At 50.3% G+C, this 17,749-nt stretch overlaps 1 protein-coding gene across 1 annotated transcript in view; it reads left to right on the top strand.

Moving 5' to 3' along the window:
• Positions 1 to 1,885: 1,885 nt before the first annotated feature.
• The window catches only part of mcm5 (minichromosome maintenance complex component 5), a 38,200-nt gene continuing 22,336 nt past the window's right edge, over positions 1,886 to 17,749 (top strand). Inside the window, exons 1-11 of the mRNA XM_041177500.1 lie at positions 1,886 to 2,204; positions 3,268 to 3,394; positions 4,428 to 4,556; positions 7,924 to 8,096; positions 10,156 to 10,311; positions 11,332 to 11,498; positions 12,525 to 12,696; positions 14,039 to 14,150; positions 15,563 to 15,706; positions 15,831 to 15,896; positions 16,571 to 16,747. Of these exons, the coding sequence (XP_041033434.1) occupies positions 2,038 to 2,204; positions 3,268 to 3,394; positions 4,428 to 4,556; positions 7,924 to 8,096; positions 10,156 to 10,311; positions 11,332 to 11,498; positions 12,525 to 12,696; positions 14,039 to 14,150; positions 15,563 to 15,706; positions 15,831 to 15,896; positions 16,571 to 16,747 (1,590 nt within the window). The 5' untranslated portion in view covers positions 1,886 to 2,037. The remainder of the gene's footprint in view (positions 2,205 to 3,267; positions 3,395 to 4,427; positions 4,557 to 7,923; positions 8,097 to 10,155; positions 10,312 to 11,331; positions 11,499 to 12,524; positions 12,697 to 14,038; positions 14,151 to 15,562; positions 15,707 to 15,830; positions 15,897 to 16,570; positions 16,748 to 17,749) is intronic.

Here is a 17,749-nt window from a genome sequence, read left to right as displayed (position 1 = left end):
CTAAATCTTGCTGAAGTAGAAAGCAGACTTGACAAGACAAGTCTATATTGTGGCATTTAATCAAATACCGTTCAAAAATCAACATACACAATATCAAACACACTACCCTCAACAACCGTCTCGTTATTTTACCAAGGAATTCAAATATTAGTCAAACACAATTTTCCTTTAACAAATCCCTACTGGTTTTCACAGACCAACTGTTTCCAAGTGACAATTTTAAAAATTCATTTATGGGATGTGGGCTTCGCTGGCTAGGCGAGCATTTATTGCCCATCCCTAATTGTCCTTGAGAAGGTGGTGGTGAGCTGCCTTCTGGAACCGCTGCAGTCTCTGTGGTGTAGGTACACCTACAGTGCTGTTAGGAAGGGAGTTCCAGGATTTTGACCCAGCGACAGTGAAAAAACAGCAATATATTTTCAAGTCAGGATGGTGAGTGGCTTGGAGGGAACCTCCAGGTGGTGGTGTCCCCATCTATCTACCGCCCTTGTCCGTCTAGATGGTAATGGTTGTGCGTTTGGAAGGTGCTATCAAAGGGGCTTTGGTGAGTTTCTGCAGTGCATCTTGTAGATGGTACACACTGCATGTACTTACGATGTTTTGAAACTGATTTTTGGCCTTCTCGCATTTTATCTGCTCGCTCAATCAAACATGCTGGCTGCCAACGGGAGCAAACAATTCCGCCCAAAAAATAAAAAAAAATCCAGGAAAATATTTGCCAAGTCCTCAGCTGGAATATTATGTCCAATTCTGAGCACCATGACTTGGGAAATATGTTAAGGCCTTGCAGAGGAGATTTACTCGAATGGTTCCAGGGATGAGGGACTTAAGTTATTTCAAGACCGGAGAGGCTGGCACTGTTTTATCGAGGTAGGGAATTTATTCAGGTAGGTGATTTAAGAGAGGTGTTCAAAATTTTGAGCGGATTTAATAGAATTGACAAGGAGAAAATCTTTCCAGTGACCGGGCAGTGAATAAGTGGAAGACAGAGAATTACCAGAATTGCCAAAAGAACCAGAGGGGAGATGAGAAGAAAGTATTTTTTAAATGCAGTGATTTGTTGTGATCTGGAATGCTCTGTCTCCCTGAAAGGACATTGGAAGCAGATTCAATAGGAACCTTCAAAAGAGAATTGCTTAAATGCATGAATACTTATTTATCTATTTCTACACAATTCACACACATGATCATAATCCCTTCTCTAACAGCTCTGTGGATGTTCAAGAGCGTAGCTCACCACAACTTCTGAAGGGCAAGTAGGGATGGGCAATAAATGCTGGCCTATCTAAAAGCACCCACATCCCATGAATGAATTTTAAAAAAGCATTTACAACAATTGTGAAATTCAAATACTTCAGTGCATGCGGGTTATTGGAAAATGTTTGAATGGAGGGGGTGCAGTTTCTAAACTTGAAGGTTAACTCTCCTCGAAGGAGAGAAAGTGGAGCCAGTCTTATGGGCAGGAGAGACAGACAGAAGGAAACAAGAGTTCAGACCAGTATTCTTATTTCCCAGTTTTTACTGTTTTTCCCTTCTGGGCAGAAAGCTGAAATCTCATGTTATAGACTGAGATAATTACAGTTAATACATGAGTTTCCACATTTCTAATGTGGGGGGGGAGGCTGAATTACTGGTTGAAAAATGGGAGGAAAGATCTGCAAAGTTTTGGCGGGTTGGTATGAGCAGAATGGTTTTTACCAAAGGGACAGCACAGACACAAAGGGCCGAGTGCCTGCCCCAAACCTTTACTTCCGCCTGGCCCAGAGATTTCCCGCCAGACATTCACCAGGGGGCGGGGCCGAAGGGTGAGAGTGGCCAATGGGATGCGGGCTGCGCGGCCAGTCAGCCAATAGGGTGGGAGTGGGCGGGGCCAGGCCGGATTCTGGCGCCAAAGCCTCCGGAGCCCGCGAGGGAGAAGAAAGAAAGTGAGAGAGAGGGAGGGAAAGAAAGAAAAAGAAAAAAGGCAAGAGAGAGACTCCTTCCGAGTCCGGGCCGCCTTCCCCCTCTTACCCGCTCCTCCCTCGCTCTCTCTCGGCCATGTCGGGTTTCGATGACCCCGGGGTGTTTTTCAGCGACAGTTTCGGGCCCGAGCCCCCGGGAGACTCCGGGCAGCTCCGCCACTCTCACATCCAGAAGCGGCTGCGGGATTTCCTCAAGCAATACCGGGTGGGGAGCGACCGCACCGGCTTCACCTTCAAATACAGGTCCGTCCGGCGGAGAGAAGGGGTGATCGGGGACCGGGACTGGGGCGTGGTGGTGAAGGGGGGACTGGGGGTGGGGGTGGTGGTGTGATGGTGAGTGGGGGGGGGTGGTGGTGTGATGGTGAGTGGGGGGGTGGTGGTGTGATGGTGAGTGGGGGGGTGGGGGTGGTGGTGTGGTGGTGAGGGGGTGGTGGTGTGGTGGTGAGTGGGTGGTGGTGTGGTGGTGGAGGGGGGGGTGGGGGGTGGTGAGGGGGGGTGGGGGTGGTGAGGGGGGCTGGGGGTGGTGGTGAGGGGGTGGTGGTGTGGTGGTGAGGGGGTGGTGGTGTGGTGGTGAGTGGGTGGTGGTGTGGTGGTGAGGGGGGGTGGGGGTGGTGGTGTGGTGGTGAGGGGGGACTGGGGGTGGGGGTGGTGGTGTGATGGTGAGTGGGGGGGTGGTGGTGTGATGGTGAGTGGGGGGGTGGGGGTGGTGGTGAGGGGGGGTGGGGGCGGTGGTGTGGTGGTGAGGGGGGACTGGGGGTGGGGGCGGTGGTGTGGTGGTGAGGGGGGACTGGGGGTGGGGGCGGTGGTGTGGTGGTGAGGGGGGACTGGGGGTGGGGGCGGTGGTGTGGTGGTGAGGGGGGACTGGGGGTGGGGGTGGTGGTGAGGGGGGACTGGGGGTGGTGTGTGGTGGTGAGGGGGGACTGGGCTGGTGTGTGGTGGTGAGGGGGGACTGGGGTGGTGTGTGGTGGTGAGGGGGGGTGGTGGGGGGTGTGGTGGTGAGGGGGGGGGGTGTGGTGGTGAGGGGGGACTTGGGGGGGCGGGGGTTGCTGAGGGGTTATGGCGAATAGGGGTCGACGAAGGGGGATATTGGGTGAGGGGTTTGAGAGTGATGGTCGTGAGGTAGAGTTGGGTATTCACAATGACTGCACTTTGAATAGTGCTTCATTGGCAGAAAAGCACTTTGGGGTGATTGAGGTTGTGAAAGGTGCTAGGGAAATGCAGTCTGTTTGCTCTTTCCCACCTGCCATTGCCTGGGCTGACTCTGGGGTCTGGGATTTAATTCCCTTTTGTTTTCTCTGATGCCCAGGGATGAGCTCAAACGTCATTACAATTTGGGTGAATACTGGATTGAGGTGTCGCTGGAGGATCTGAGCAGCTTCGATGAGGATTTGGCTGACTACCTCCTCAAGCAGCCCTCTGAGCACCTGCCTCTGGTAAGGACCCAGCGCAGCTTCCCGAGTGCAGAAAGCATGGGAAGCGAAACGTGTGGATCAGTCCTGCTTGGCAGGAACACTGGCTGGAAAGGAGCAGTTTGTCTCAGTGGCACTGATGGGCGAAGTACCCTGGGGTTCTCGATGCCACGGGGGATTAACCCCTTCCTGTGAAGTTAATGAAAGTCGGATGAAACCAAAGTTACAATGCCCAAGACAGTTGAATAGTCCAGTGCTTTCTAGGGCCACTTGTGGAGAATGAGAAGTTTGTTGAGATGGTTTGGGAGGAGGTGTGTGGGGCAAGGGTGGGTTATTGGTTTCCATGGGGCTGGACCCCAGTAAAATTCTTCAGGGGTCACCTGCTGTCTCCTTGTTACAACATGTTGCTCCTCAGTTTGATAGCATTGATGCTGCACCCAGAAACATACAGCACAGAAGGAGGCCATTCGGCCCATTGTACCTGTGCTGGATCTTTGGAAGAACTATCCAATTAGTCCCACTCCCCTGCTCCTCCTCCAGGGCTAAGTTAAGTGCTCCTGCTTTGATTATTTATCCAATTTCCTTTTGAAAGCTATTAATGAAGCAGCTTCCAGTGCCCTTTCAGGCAGCACGTTTCAGATTGTAGCTCATTGTGTTTTTTTAAAAAGTTTCCTCATGTTGCCTTGGTTACCAACCATTCTGCCACTAGAGACAGTTTCTCCTAATTCCCTCTTTCAAAACCCTTCATAATTTTGAACACCTCTATTCTATCTCCCCTTAACTTTCTCTGCCTTCGGGAGAAGAATCTCAGTTTTTCCGGTCTTTCCTCATAGCTTTTACTCCCTTATCTTTGCTCCTGTTCTAGTGAAAAGGCAGTATTTAAAAATTCTCTGGGAGGGTAGCGAGTGCAGGGACCGGCGCTCTTGGATATGCTGAATTGGTTAATTAGCGACGTCACCCTGGTCCCAGCAGATAGGGGTGCATGCGGCATTGGTACTGTGTGCCTTAGTGCAGTTGGAGTTATATCGTCATCTCTCTTCTTCCTGTTTCCCTGCAGCTGGAGGAGGCAGCGCGAGAGGTTGCGGACGAAGTGACTCGCCCCCGGCCGGCCGGTGAGGAGACCCTCCAGGAGATCCAGGTCATGCTGCGCTCAGATGCCAACTGTGCCAATATCCGCAGCTTGAAGGTAAAGGGGGTGGTGTTGATGCTTGCGGGAGTCGGGGGAACATCGGTTGGGGGTAGGTTAGCAGGTACCCTCCCCCCTCCCCAAACTCATTAACGATGGGAAGGTAGTTAGGAAAGCAAGTTGTGAGGAGGATGCAAAAAGCCTACAAAGGGTTTTCGGTGGGTTAAGTGAGCGGCAAATGGCCTGCAATGTGGGAAAATGTGAGGCCCACTTTGGCAGGGAGAATAGAAAAGCAGAATATTATTTAAATGAAAAGGGACTGCAGAATGCTGGTCTACAGAGGGATCTGGGTGTCCTTGTTCGTGAATCTCAAAAAGTTGGTATGCAGCTACAGCAAGTAGTTAAGAAGGCAAATGGAATGTTGGCCTTTATTTCAAGGGGAATGGAGTATAAAAGTAGGGGAATCTTGTTTCAACTGTACAAGGCACTGGTGAAACCAATACCTAGAGCACTGTGTGTGGTTTTGGTCTCCTTGCTTAAGGAGAGACGTATTTGCCTGAGAAGCATTTCAAAGGTACACTGCGCAATTCTTGGGATGAAGGGGTTTGTCTTATGAGGAAAGGTTGAGCAGGTTAGGCCTATACTCACTGAAGTTTAGAAGAATTACCTTATTGAAACATAAGATTCTAGGGGGGCTTGACAGATGCCGAGAGAATGTTTTTAAAAGTTATTCATTCGTGGGATGTGGGTGTTGCTAGCAAGGCCGGCATTTATTGTCCATCCCTAAATGCCCTTGAACTAAGTGGCTTACCAGGCCATTTCAGAGTCAACCACACTGCTTTTGGTCTGGAGTCACATGTAGGCCAGACTGGTTAAGGACGGCAGATTTCCTTCCCTGAAGGTACCAGGTGGGCTTTTTCCATGACAATTGGCGATAGTTTCATGGTCACCATTACTGAGACTAGCTCTCATAGACGTTTACAGCCATTCGGCCCATCGTGCCTGCGCCGGTCAACAAAGATCTGACGACATGAATCCCATTTTCCAGCGCTTGGCCCATAGCCCTGGAGACTATGGCAACGCAAGTGAATATCTAAATGCTTCTTAAATGTTAGAGTTTTGACTCAACTACCCTCTCAGGCAGAGTTCCAAACTCCTGCTACCCTCTGGGTGAAAACATTTCTCCTCAACTCCCCTCTTAGCCTTCTATCTCTTACCTTAAATCTATGCCCTCTGATTATTGACCCCTCTACTAATGGTAAAAGTGCCTTCCTATCCACCCTATCTATGCCCCTCAATCTTGTGCACCTCTATCAGGTCCCGTCTCAACCTTCGCTACTCCAGGGAAAACAACCCCAGCTCATCCAATCTTTCCTCATAGCTCAGACCCTCCAGCCCAGGCAGCATCCTGGTAAATCTCCTCTGCACCCTCCAGTCAATCACATCCTTCCTATAATGTGGTGACCAGAACTGTACGCAGTACTCCAGTTGTAGCCTAACCAGCATTTTATACAGTTCCAGCATAACCTCCCTGCTCTTATATTCTACGCCTCGGCTAATAAAGGCAAGTATCCCATATGCCTTCTTAACCACCTTATCTACCTGCCCTGCTACCTTCAGGGATCTGCGGATATGCACACCGAGGTCCCTCTGATCTTCAGTACTTTCCAGGGCCCTACCCTTCATAGTGTAATCCCTTGCCTTATCTTAGACTTTTTCAGGTTGAATTCCATTTGCCACTGCTCTGGCCACCTGATCAGTCAATCCCAGATTTATTATTTGAATTTAAATTCCACCAGTTACTGTGGTAGGATTTGAACCTCTGTCCCCACAGCATCAGCTTGTGCCTCTGAATTACTTGTCCAGTGACATTACCAGTATGCCACCGATATTTAAATATAAAAACATAAATCGATCAATGAAATGCAGAACCTCCCAAGATTCTGGCTATCCTGTGGGATCGAAGATGAGCATGGCCCAAGATTTTAAGACCAACAGCCCAATGTGTATCTGAATTGGTGATATTAAAATATTCCTTTGACCAAAAGGTGAAACTAATTAAAATAAACAGGGACCTCTGTGTCAATGATCTAAATGCAGTTGCTTTTTCAAACAATACCAAGTTTCCATGCACTCTCGGGTGCAGTGTTACGTTACAGCCATGGGATGCATTTGTTTGAATATAAAATACTTTGATAACAAGTATCTTTTGTGAAATTAGATAAACTTAACTTAAAGATTGGGATAATATAAGCAAGAGCCTATTAACTGTGGCCTGAAATATTCAACAGGATGCAGTGCAAAGGCTGCTATACAAGCTTAAATATTTTTCACCTAAGTGCTTACTATTGTGAGTTACAGCAACCATCGCTTAGGCACAAACACATTGGCTGGAAGGGGTTTGATGCTGGCACAAGGAGATGGTATAATAGTACTCGCCTGTGGTTGCTGCCACCAGCCCTCACTAGCAGAAACATTGGAGCAGCCCACAGTCACCATGACCTCTGGTTGTGCTACACTCACACTTAGTGAGCTCCAACTCCTAGGGTTCTTAGGGCAGAGGAGGAGACCATTCAGCCCCTCGAGCCAGTCCCAACATTCAATTAGATTACAGGCGATCTTCACCTCAACTCCAGCTGCCTGCCGTTGCTTCATACCCTTTGAAGCCATTATCCAATAAAAAATATTCTCATTCTCAATCTTCCACACTCTATTTGACCCCTGGCACCTTCAGTCTTTGTTTTGGGTGGGTGGGTGGGGGAGGAAGCATCCAGATTTTCACTGCCCTTAAAAACTGTGTCTTGATTTCACTCCTGAACGGCCTAGCCCTAATTTCAAGATCACCACCCTCCCAGCAGGCTTCTATCTGCTAACTGAATCCTTTTAATATTTTAGACGACACAATATTGAATCACCCTTTAACCTACTAAACTTGAGGCAATACATGCCCCTCCCTTCCGGCATTCTAAGGATTTCGATACGCTGTTGCTGGGTTTAGTACAGAATAAAGATGGGAAAGCTAGTGTAGCGCTTCTGAGTCTCCAAGGCAAAACCTCAAGCTTGGAAAGAGCATGACTTACAAGGTGAAGGTTTGAGGTGCCAGTGTGACAAGATATGGACCGGGAGGTGAGTCCCCACCCCCCCAGACCTCCAACGAATTTAAACTCTGTGAGAATGGGACCACAAAAGCTTGTTATTGAAATGGAATCATCAGCGATTTCAGCTTTAAGGAGCAACAGGTCTGAATTGGAACTCGCCGGAAGTTCTTTCAACATGTTTGTGTTGAGCTGTGTTTTGAAATAATGCTGTTACCCATCCCGGCAGATCACTGCCTCGAGTTTTACAAATTGTTTTTTTTATAAAAATGAGGTTTAAGTTTTGCCGGGCATTGCAGACACGATTTAATTCTATTTTCCTTCTCCATCAGTCAGACCAGATGTCTCGGTTGGTGAAGATTCCGGGCATCGTGATCTCTGCCAGCACCGTGCGTGCCAAAGCCACCAGAATCGCCATCGAGTGTCGTGGCTGCCGCAATGTCATGAGCAACATTGCTGTCCGCCCTGGGCTGGAAGGATACACCCTGCCGCGCAAGTGCAACACGTAAGTGTGTGTGTGTGTGTGTGTGCTGCACAAAAGCTATCTTATACTCTGATGTACACAGTCCATGTAAATCTATGGCACCCTGCGGTCAGACAAACCACACACTGAAATCAAGTGAAAGATGCCATCTCAAACAGATGCTATGGATCTCTCCTCACTCTCTCTCTCTCTCTCTCTCTCTCTCTCTCTCTCTCTCCCCCCCCCCCCCCCCCCCCCCCCCCCCCCACACACACACACACACACACACACACACACACACACACACACACACACCCCACCTCCCACACACACCACACTTTGAGCCAACCAATCTTACTGAATTCTGTCCTTCGCACGAGGGATTCCAATCTCGACTCTCCAAGACCTCGCCTTGGAATCTTCTCCCAAACTGAAGTTTTCTCTCAGACGCCTTCCGCAAGGGTTCACCTCCAGGGTTTCAAACTCTCCTTCTGATGTTCCTCTTCCCTGGGTCACCACACGCATTCAAGCTGTCTTCCACACACACACTCTCTCTCTCTGACTCAGCTGTCAACAGTACCATTGCTTCACGTGCCCATGGCAAAGAGTTACAGACCTTCAGCCATCTCTATGGACTTTCTTGCCCTTGCAAACTGTTCTCGCTTTAAATCTGCTTTCTTCAGCTTTTGTCTCTTTAAATCTAAGCCCCAGGCTCTTAACTTCACTTAACAGGCCTTTTCCCAGGTTCCAGTCCTTCCTTTGACTAGAAGGTCTTCATTGGACTTTCCCCTCTTCCACTCCCCCAGGATTTTTGGGGTTTCTCTTTAGCTTGGTACTGGCTATCTGTTCCCTTTGCTCCAGTCTCTCCTGGCAGCAACTTTCAGAACTAACTGCGTTCAAACAACTTCCAAAATAACTGCTGTTTTTCTTCTTCTATGTGTGTGTGTCTGTGAGACCTGCCTCTCTGGGCCCCTGTTGCTAGACAACAATTCAAACCTTCTACCCATGTATGGTTACCTTCTCTTTGTGGAGCCATAAAACTCCTCATTAGAAATGCAAGCACCTTTTTAAAGTGAAACTAAAATTCCATTTGACCTTTCTTAACACTCTCATACAGAAATACAACTTAAACTTTAAAGCTAAAACTCATTCCTAACACTCACAAATACCAATTTAACTTACTTAAACTGTCTCTATTTCCTAACAGAGTGCAGCAGAAAACAAGGTCCGGAGGGAAACAATAACCATCACTAAAATATCCTACCTGTTTGGTTCCTGAGTTGTGCTGTCTGTTCCTTTATCTTGTCATGTATTGAGTTGAAGTTATATTCCTACAATATCTTGAATAGGCCCCCTTAGTGATGGCTCAGATGTTGCTATGGTGATTTAGGAGGCTCAGGGTGGTCTGCCCTGTTATTTTTATATTAAAGGGTTAGGTTGAAGCAGAAATGGAGTTTTTTTTGCTACTGTTCCATCTGGATTTAAATAACGTGCTGTGCGGAGTGCTCACTGCATTGTTGTGCCTTCACGGACCGTGTGCTTCTTGCCTTCCTCTCTACTAACAGTATCCAGTGTGATTATTGCCTCCGGCAGAGAGGGTGACATCACACGAGCCACTCGTGGGCTTCTGGATTCTGCAAGTGAGTGGTCGATGGCTCCTGTTCACTTTGTAGGAGCTTGCTGTGCACAAATTGCTGCATTTCCTGCAGCGGCGACTAAAAACATTCCATGAGCTCTGAAGTGCCCGGTGAGCCCTGAGGTTGTGAAAGGAGATATCAAAATGCAAAACTTCCTCTTTTTTAACCTGGGTTTGAGGAGCCCAGAATGGCAGAGGCCCGATTGGGCACCCAAATGACATGTTCTGCTCCCCTCCCCAGCTCAGTGCAGTGTTGGTGGAGGGTTGCCATTAGCCCCCTTGGTCTGGAGCCAAGGTTTGGGGGAGAATGAGTGAGTGGGGACGGTGGGTGGGGTGGGGGAGGGGGGGAGAGAGGGCAGTATTGGATCAATTGCAAAGTTGTCTTTGAGCCCGCGGCCTGGGAGTGGAGCTGCCCTGTGCGCTGAGTGGGGAAATGGTAGGTAACGGAAGCTTTGTCTGTTACAGGGAGCAGGCAGGTCGTCCCAAGTGCCCCATAGACCCGTATTTCATCATCCCGGACAAGTGCAAGTGCGTGGATTTCCAAACCCTGAAACTCCAGGAGTCTCCGGATGCCGTGCCACATGGAGAGCTGCCCCGGCACATGCAGCTTTACTGTGACAGGTATGGGGGTGCGGTGCACACTTGGTGGGGGGAGGGGGGGGGGGGGTGTGTGTGTACATGGCCTCGATCACTGGTATTTAACAGACTGTCCTTCCCTGGTGGGGGAGTTGGCAACACCTCCTTCCCTGAGCCCGGTGGCTGGTGAGTGAGTGATCGACTGGTTACTGTCGATGACTAGGTGGGAGGGTGGGATGGAGGTCGGTAACTGCCCCGTGTGGGGGTTGAGCTGCAAGGGGGTTGGAGCTCTGTTGCTTAGTTAACAGGAACAGGAGCAATAGAGGCCCTTGGACTAATGATTTGGGGTGAAGAATTCACATCTCTCCATGGAGATTTTCAAATCGGTTAAGTAAATCAAAAGCCAATATCAGTAATTGTGACCATGAAACTACCAGCTTGTAAAAACCTATCTAATGTCCTTTAGGGAAGGAAATCTGCCATCCTTACCTGGTCTGGCCTACATGTGACTCCAGTCCCACAGCGATGTGGCTGACTCATATCTTCTTTTATTGTTCATTCACAGGATAGGGGCTTGGCTGGCTGGGCCAGCATTTATTGCCCCTCCCTAGTTGCCCTTGAGGAGGTGGTGGTGAGCTGCCTTCTTGACCTGCTGCAGTCCATGTGGTGTAGGTACATCCACAGTGCAGTTAGGGAGGGAATTCCAGGATTTTAATACGCTTTCAGTCAGTTGTTGAGGTGTTGGACTCACCAACTTTGATGGGTGGTGAATGTCGGCCTTCCCAGTGATGTCCACCTCCTGTGAATGTATTTTTTTTAACCCCTCACTGTTATTGCTGGGCTTGGTCATTTAAGGTGGTGGAAGGGAGGGGGCGTGGTTTTGGCTGTTGGGCCTTCCCTGGACTGTAGTGCCCTCCATGTTGGAACAGATTGCCAGTGTTAGTGATCTGGGCTTGTATGGAGGGGTGGGTGTGGAACTGACCCTCAAGCTCGCTCTCGCCTCCTGCTGGTGATTGAGCTCCATCTTCTGTCTCATGGTGGGGGTCTGCTGTCTCTCTTCCGCAGGTACCTGTGTGACAAGGTCGTCCCCGGCAACCGCGTCACCATCATGGGCATCTACTCCATCAAGAAGGCGGGCATGGGCCGCAGCAAAGGCCGGGACCGAGTTGGGGTGGGAATTCGTGGCTCCTACATCCGAGTGGTTGGAATCCAGGTGGACACCGAGGGGACAGGTACGTTCTCCTCCTGCGGGCTCCTTGTTGCCTCCCTCGTTTTGTAACTACCGGAGTCCATGCTATCGGTCAGCTCTCTTGTGTGGAACCATTGACTGGACTGTGTTAACACTCGGCCCTCCAAATCACAGGCAAATACAGGAACCCAATTAAAATGCACCACCAGCCCCGTCTACATGTGCAATCGTGTCTTGCCCGTGCTTCAGTGGGTGGCACTCTCGCCTCTGAGTCAGGAGGTCAAGAGTTCAAGTCCCGAGAGAGAGAGAGACTTGACCACATTATCTAGGCCAACACTTTAGTGCAGTACTGAGGGAGTGCTGCTCTGTCGGAGGTGCTGGCTTTCGGCTGAGATGTTAATCCGAGGCTCTGGCGGGCCCCCTCGGGGTGGATGTGGGAGAACTGACCCCCAGTATTTGGAAGAAGAGCAGGGACGTCTTCCCTAATATCCTGGCAGATTATCTGGTCGTTTATCACCTTTACTGTTTGTGGGAGCTTGCTGTGCACAAATTGGCTGCAGCGTCTCCTGCATTCCAACAGTGACAACGCTTCAAAAAGTACTCGATTGGCTGAAAACAGCCTTGGGGCATTGAGGTCTTGAAATACAAGTCTTTCTGTTTATCATCTTTGTTCCCATGCTGCATTACTAAAGCAGCCTAAGACTATTTCTTCACGTTTTGTTTGAATGGATCAGGTTGGCATTGCCCCAGGAATTCTTAAGTCTGATTTGGCCCTTGAGTGTTGCCTGGTATCCACAGAGACCACTGCGGCTGACCCCTTCCCTTTTTCAGGAGGGGTTGGCTCACTCCGCACGGATCCTGGGCTTTGGTGTGGGATCTTGCTTTTCTCTGTGGATCAGACCTGCGTAGTCTGACCTAATCGGCAACTCATCTGGGGTGGGGGAGGGGAGGAGGTGCTTGCGTTGTTTAATCGTTTCATCAATTCTGGCGGCGGAGTTCATGAAACGTCCGATCGGGAGTCATCTCCACGAGCGACGGGAACCTTTTCTAACGGAACCTTTGACCTCAGGTCACGGCCTGTCGGGAGCCACGGCCCCACAGGAGGAGGAGGAGTTCCGCCAGTTGGCTGCCATGCCCAACATCTACGAGACTGTCGCCAAGAGCATCGCTCCCTCCATCTATGGCAGCTCCGATATCAAGAAGGCTATTGGATGCTTGTTGTTTGGCGGCTCCAGGAAGCGGTGAGTGTGTGGGGGATGGGGTGGGGAGGGCTGGTTCCTGAGTTAACCCATTCAGGAAGGTGGCACCTGGTTTGACCCCTGACCCCATACTGATTTAAAATTCTCTTGCGCGTCACTGGTCTTAATCGCTCCCATCGTTGGCGGCTGGGCTTTCTGCTTTCTAGGCCTGAAACCGCTCTCTGTAAACCTCTCTCTCGCTTTCTGTGCGCCTCTGTGTCAAATTTTGTTAGGTATTCAAACGCTACACTGTTGTGTTCTGCAAGGCCTGTGTGTCTGCATATCTTTGTGCTTAGTTCCGACCCGGGTCCTGTGTCTTCTCTTGGGATGGTAGCTAATTGTGGGAACCTTCTGTTGCGCTCGACTGCCCTGCTGGACCCGACACAATTTACTTAAGTCTACAGCACAGAAATGGGCCATTTGGCCCAACTGGTCCACGTTGGTGTTTCCTCCTGCCATGCTTCATCTAATCCCATCAGCTGAACTTGCTGTTCCTTTCCCCTACATGTTTAGGATCGGGGTGTGTGAGATAGTGTAGTGGTTATGTCCCTGGGTTAGCGATCCAGAGGCCTGCGATGCAGCGTAGAGTTCAAATCCCACCACAATGACTGGGCAGTTTAATTCAATTAAAAATGTATTTTCCCCTCTCTGGGAGAATCTAGAACATGGGGGCAGGATAAGGCATTTAGGACTGAGATGAGGAGAAATTTCTTCACTCCAAAGTGTTGCGAATCTTTGGAATTCTCTACCCCAGAAGGTTGTGGATGCTCCATAGTTGAATGTATTTAAGGCTGAGATAGATGGATTTTTGGTGGCTTAGGAAATCTAGGGATATGTGGAGAGGGTGGGATTGTGGAGTTGAAGCCCATGATCATTCTGAATAGTGGAGCAGGCTCGATGGGCTGAATGGTCTACTCCTATTTCTTATGTTCTTACCTAGCTTCTCATACGCTATTGGCCTCAACCACTCCTGTGGCAACGGGTTCCTACAGGCTAGCCAGCCTTTAGGGTAAAGAGATTTCTTCTGAATTCCCAATTAGATTCATTAGTGACTAATGGCCCCAAGTTTTAGCCACGAGTAGAAACATTCTTCTGTCCAACATTTTAAAGACCCGCTGGTCATCTTCACCCGTCCCTACCCCTTGCCTTCTCCCTCCAGAGAAAAGCGCCCCAGCATGTTCAATCTCTTGATAAATATAACCTTCTCAGTTTTGGTATTGTCCTTGTAAATCTCTTTTTGCGCCTTCTCCAGTGTCCATGTGTCTGTTTTGTGACATAGAAACCAGGCTGGCACATGTTGCTGGGTGGTCTAACTGGCCTTTATTTTTCCTCCTGCTTCCTCTAGTCTGCCGGATGGACTGACACGGAGAGGCGACATTAACCTGCTGATGCTCGGCGACCCAGGGACAGCCAAGTCTCAGCTGCTGAAATTTGTGGAGAGATGTTCGCCCATCGGGGTAAGCGAGGGGGCTCAATTGGGGTGCGGGGATGCGCTCTCCCATTGGGGCAAGCGAGGGGACTCAGTGGGGTGGCGGTAGGGAGGGGTGCTGAATAATTGGGACAATTTTCACCCCTTGAAGCTGAATGCTAGTACTGTCCCCTGACATTGGAGCTGAGGTATGGACAACCTCCACATTAGAACAGTGAGGGCCCTTCGAAAATGCTACATGTGAAAAGCAAATAAACATCGCAGGGATGTGAAGGGTGTTGGTTAAATGCAAATCTTCTCTCACTCCCTGTAGTGGCAGTGCCCCCTGTGTCATGTAGGGTGCTCCATACAGCAAGCACTGTACCCCATGTGTGCTCAGCACCTGGTTACCCACAGATGGTTTGTCCCGCTTGCCAGCCTTTGACGAACCTACTCCATCCATGGCCAGGTTGACAGATGAGAGTCTCCATTCTGTGCTGTGGCAGACGCTAACTTTGTCCTGAATAAGGCGATGGACAAATCTGGTGGTTCATTCCTCCTTCAGACCCACAGCGAGGCCTAGTACTCCAGGCCTTGGCTCTTCAGCTTTATATTGGCCCCAGAGGTGGCGTTAATGGACTTGCTATCCAGAGCTCTTGGGGAATTGGATTCAATAAGTTTATTAATTCGTGGGCTGGCATCAGAGAAAATGAGCTTGAAACCTGTTGGGGTTGTCATGGAAACCCTTGGTCCTTCTGGAAGAAAGCCTGCCAGGCCTGGCCTACGTGTGACTCCAGTCCCACACGCCTCAGTCACATGTGTCACCGGGGTGGGCAATTAATGCGGCTTTGCCTGCGTCCTAAGAGTGGTAATTGGCTGGGGTATCTATTTAATTATTCCTTCATGGGACGTGGTTGTGGTTTCTCAGCCATTTCAGAGGGCAGTGAAGAGTCAACCACGTTGCTGCGGGTCTGGACTCACGTGTAGGCCAGACTGGGTAAGGATGGCAGATTTCCTTCCCTTAAAGGACATTAGTGAACCAGATGGGTTTTTATGACAACCGGTGATAGTTTCACGGTCACTATCGCTGAGACAAGCTTTATATTCCAGACTTTGTCAACTGAATTTAAATTCCACCAGCTGCCATGGTGGGATTTGAACCCTTGTCCCCAGACCATTAGCCTGGGCCTCTGGATTACTAGTCCTGTGACATCACCACTATTCTACCGTCTGGTTGCCGTGGCAATTCCTCCGTTGATGGGTGCAGCTGGAACTCCCTCCCTGACAGCACTGTGGGTGCACCTACACCACGTGGGACTGCAGTGCTTCAAGAAGGCAGCTCACCACCACCTTCTCAAGGGGCAACTAGGGCTGGGCAGCAAATGCTGGCCTAGCCAGCGAGGCCCACATTTGACGAATGAATTATGGAGGGAAGATTTTTCTTTATTTTTGCGTGTGCAGGTGTACACCTCCGGGAAGGGGAGCAGTGCAGCTGGGCTCACCGCTTCTGTCATGCGGGATCCATCCTCTCGGAATTTCATCATGGAGGGGGGAGCCATGGTTCTGGCTGACGGGGGTGTCGTCTGCATCGACGAGTTTGACAAGGTATGAGGGCGAGCAGGCTGAGGCGCGCATCGCGAGGGGGCCCCTAGTTCGCGTGGACCCGGCTGGCTTTGTTCCATTTCTCGCCCAGTGCTTTGCTGACTTTTGGTCTGCTCTGTTGTCTCAGATGCGTGAGGATGACAGGGTGGCGATCCATGAAGCCATGGAGCAGCAGACGATCTCCATCGCCAAGGTGAGATGACAGCACCGGGCTGGGGGCAGTGGGAGGGGCGCGTCCGGGTCTTGTGCTCTGGAATCGGGGCTGAGGCACGAATTAGGCCGTCGTCCGCAGAAAGTTAGAGGGAGTTTTGCGGCTTGGAGTGCGTGTTCTGAAGAGGCCAAAAAGAGTATTCGGTTCCGGGTGAGATTGGGAAGAGTTCGTCGGTGTCTAGAGTGTAGGGAACGTGTAGAATATCCCAAGGGGAAGGAAAGGATGGAGAGGCGGGCTGCATTATTCTTGCTGGGAGCTAGCACAGCCTTGATGGGCTGACTGGCCTCCTACGCTGTAACCTTTCTATAATTCTATTCACAAGAGTGGGGAGAGATGGAGGAATTAACGGGCGGTGGGTATGGAGAGAGGAACATGGTGAGATTATTACTAATTGAGGAGAGTGGATTTCAATGGGCTTGGTTTGGTCATTTTGGTTCCTTCAGCTTGTCTGCAGGGCCCAACAAGGGGGTTGCCGTGGTGGTTGTTGTTGGTCCTGGGGGGTCGGGGGTGAGGGCACGCTGCTGGGTTGCTGTTGGTGGCGGCGAGAGGGGTTGCCGTGGTTGCTGTCAGCCCCGGTGAGGTGGTTGCCCTTGTGTTGCGTTGTTTGGACTACCTGGGACTGGGAGAATTGACCTGCGTTTGTTTGTCTGGCACAGGCCGGGATCACGACCACCCTGAATTCCCGCTGCTCGGTCCTGGCTGCAGCAAACTCTGTCTTCGGGCGTTGGGACGACACAAAGGGAGAGGAAAACATTGACTTCATGCCGACCATCTTGTCGCGATTCGACATGATCTTCATTGTGAAGGATGAGCACAACGAAGAGAGAGACATGGTGAGGGGCGGGGGTGGGGCCTGAGGGGTTTGTGCAGGGGAAGGAGTTCCCTAGCTGTCCTTTCGCTTTTTTTGGGTGAGGTTGGTCGACTGGGGGGGCAGCACATGTCCCTGTAATTTTGAGGGCATGGCTGGATCATTAAGTGTTGGTGGGCACTTTGACTATGAGCGGCTGCCCAGCCCCAATCCTGTCTGCCTCTCGGCACATGGCACTCGGGATCCTGTGGGTTTATTGCTCTTGGCTTCACCCGGGTAATTCCAGGATGGATCAGAGATTGCTGCAACCACCTATAAATCGGATCCCGTATGCTGTGCAGCATCAATTTCCCAGTGGGTACTGATGCCGGACATGTTCCCCAATCCCAAAGTGTGGGGGTTAGGTTGGATATATTTGTCACTTATGGACTGAAATTGGGATAAATGAGGTTGAAAACTGTTGATTTGCCACCAAATCACTGCTAATGCCCCTTTGCAGAGGGGAATTGCTCTCCCAACCTGCCCATCCAGTCAGAGTTATACAGCACAAAAACTGTCCTGTTGGCCATCAAGCATCGATTTATTCTAATCCAGTTTTCCAGCACTTGGCGTGTAGCCCTGTACGCTCTGGCTTTTCAAGTGCTCATCCAAATACTTCTTAAATACAGTCACTCCTGACTGTGAACCCCAGGAGCATCTCTACTCCCTCGCGGGTCGGTGTGCATCTGGGAGCTGATTGGTTGAGGCATATTCCTTGCCAGCTGGGGGGAGGTGGGGAGCGGAGAGACGGTGGTGTAGTGGGTAATGTCACTGGTCTAACGCTCCAGGGATATGGGTTCAAATCCCACCACGGCAGCTGATGGAATTTAAACTCAATTAATAAAAATCCGGAATTGAAAGCTGGTGCCAGTAACGGTGACCATGAAACTATCATTGATGTTGGTAAAAACCCATCTGGTTCACTAATGCCCTTTAGGGAAGGAAATCTGCAGTCCTTACCTGGTCTGGCCTACATGTCACCCCAGGC

This window comes from Carcharodon carcharias, chromosome 31, assembly GCF_017639515.1.
Source record: "Carcharodon carcharias isolate sCarCar2 chromosome 31, sCarCar2.pri, whole genome shotgun sequence".
In the NCBI taxonomy this organism is placed as follows: domain Eukaryota; kingdom Metazoa; phylum Chordata; class Chondrichthyes; order Lamniformes; family Lamnidae; genus Carcharodon; species Carcharodon carcharias.
The sequence above is the reverse complement of the archived record's forward strand: the minus strand, read 5'-3'. Positions and strand labels throughout refer to the sequence as shown.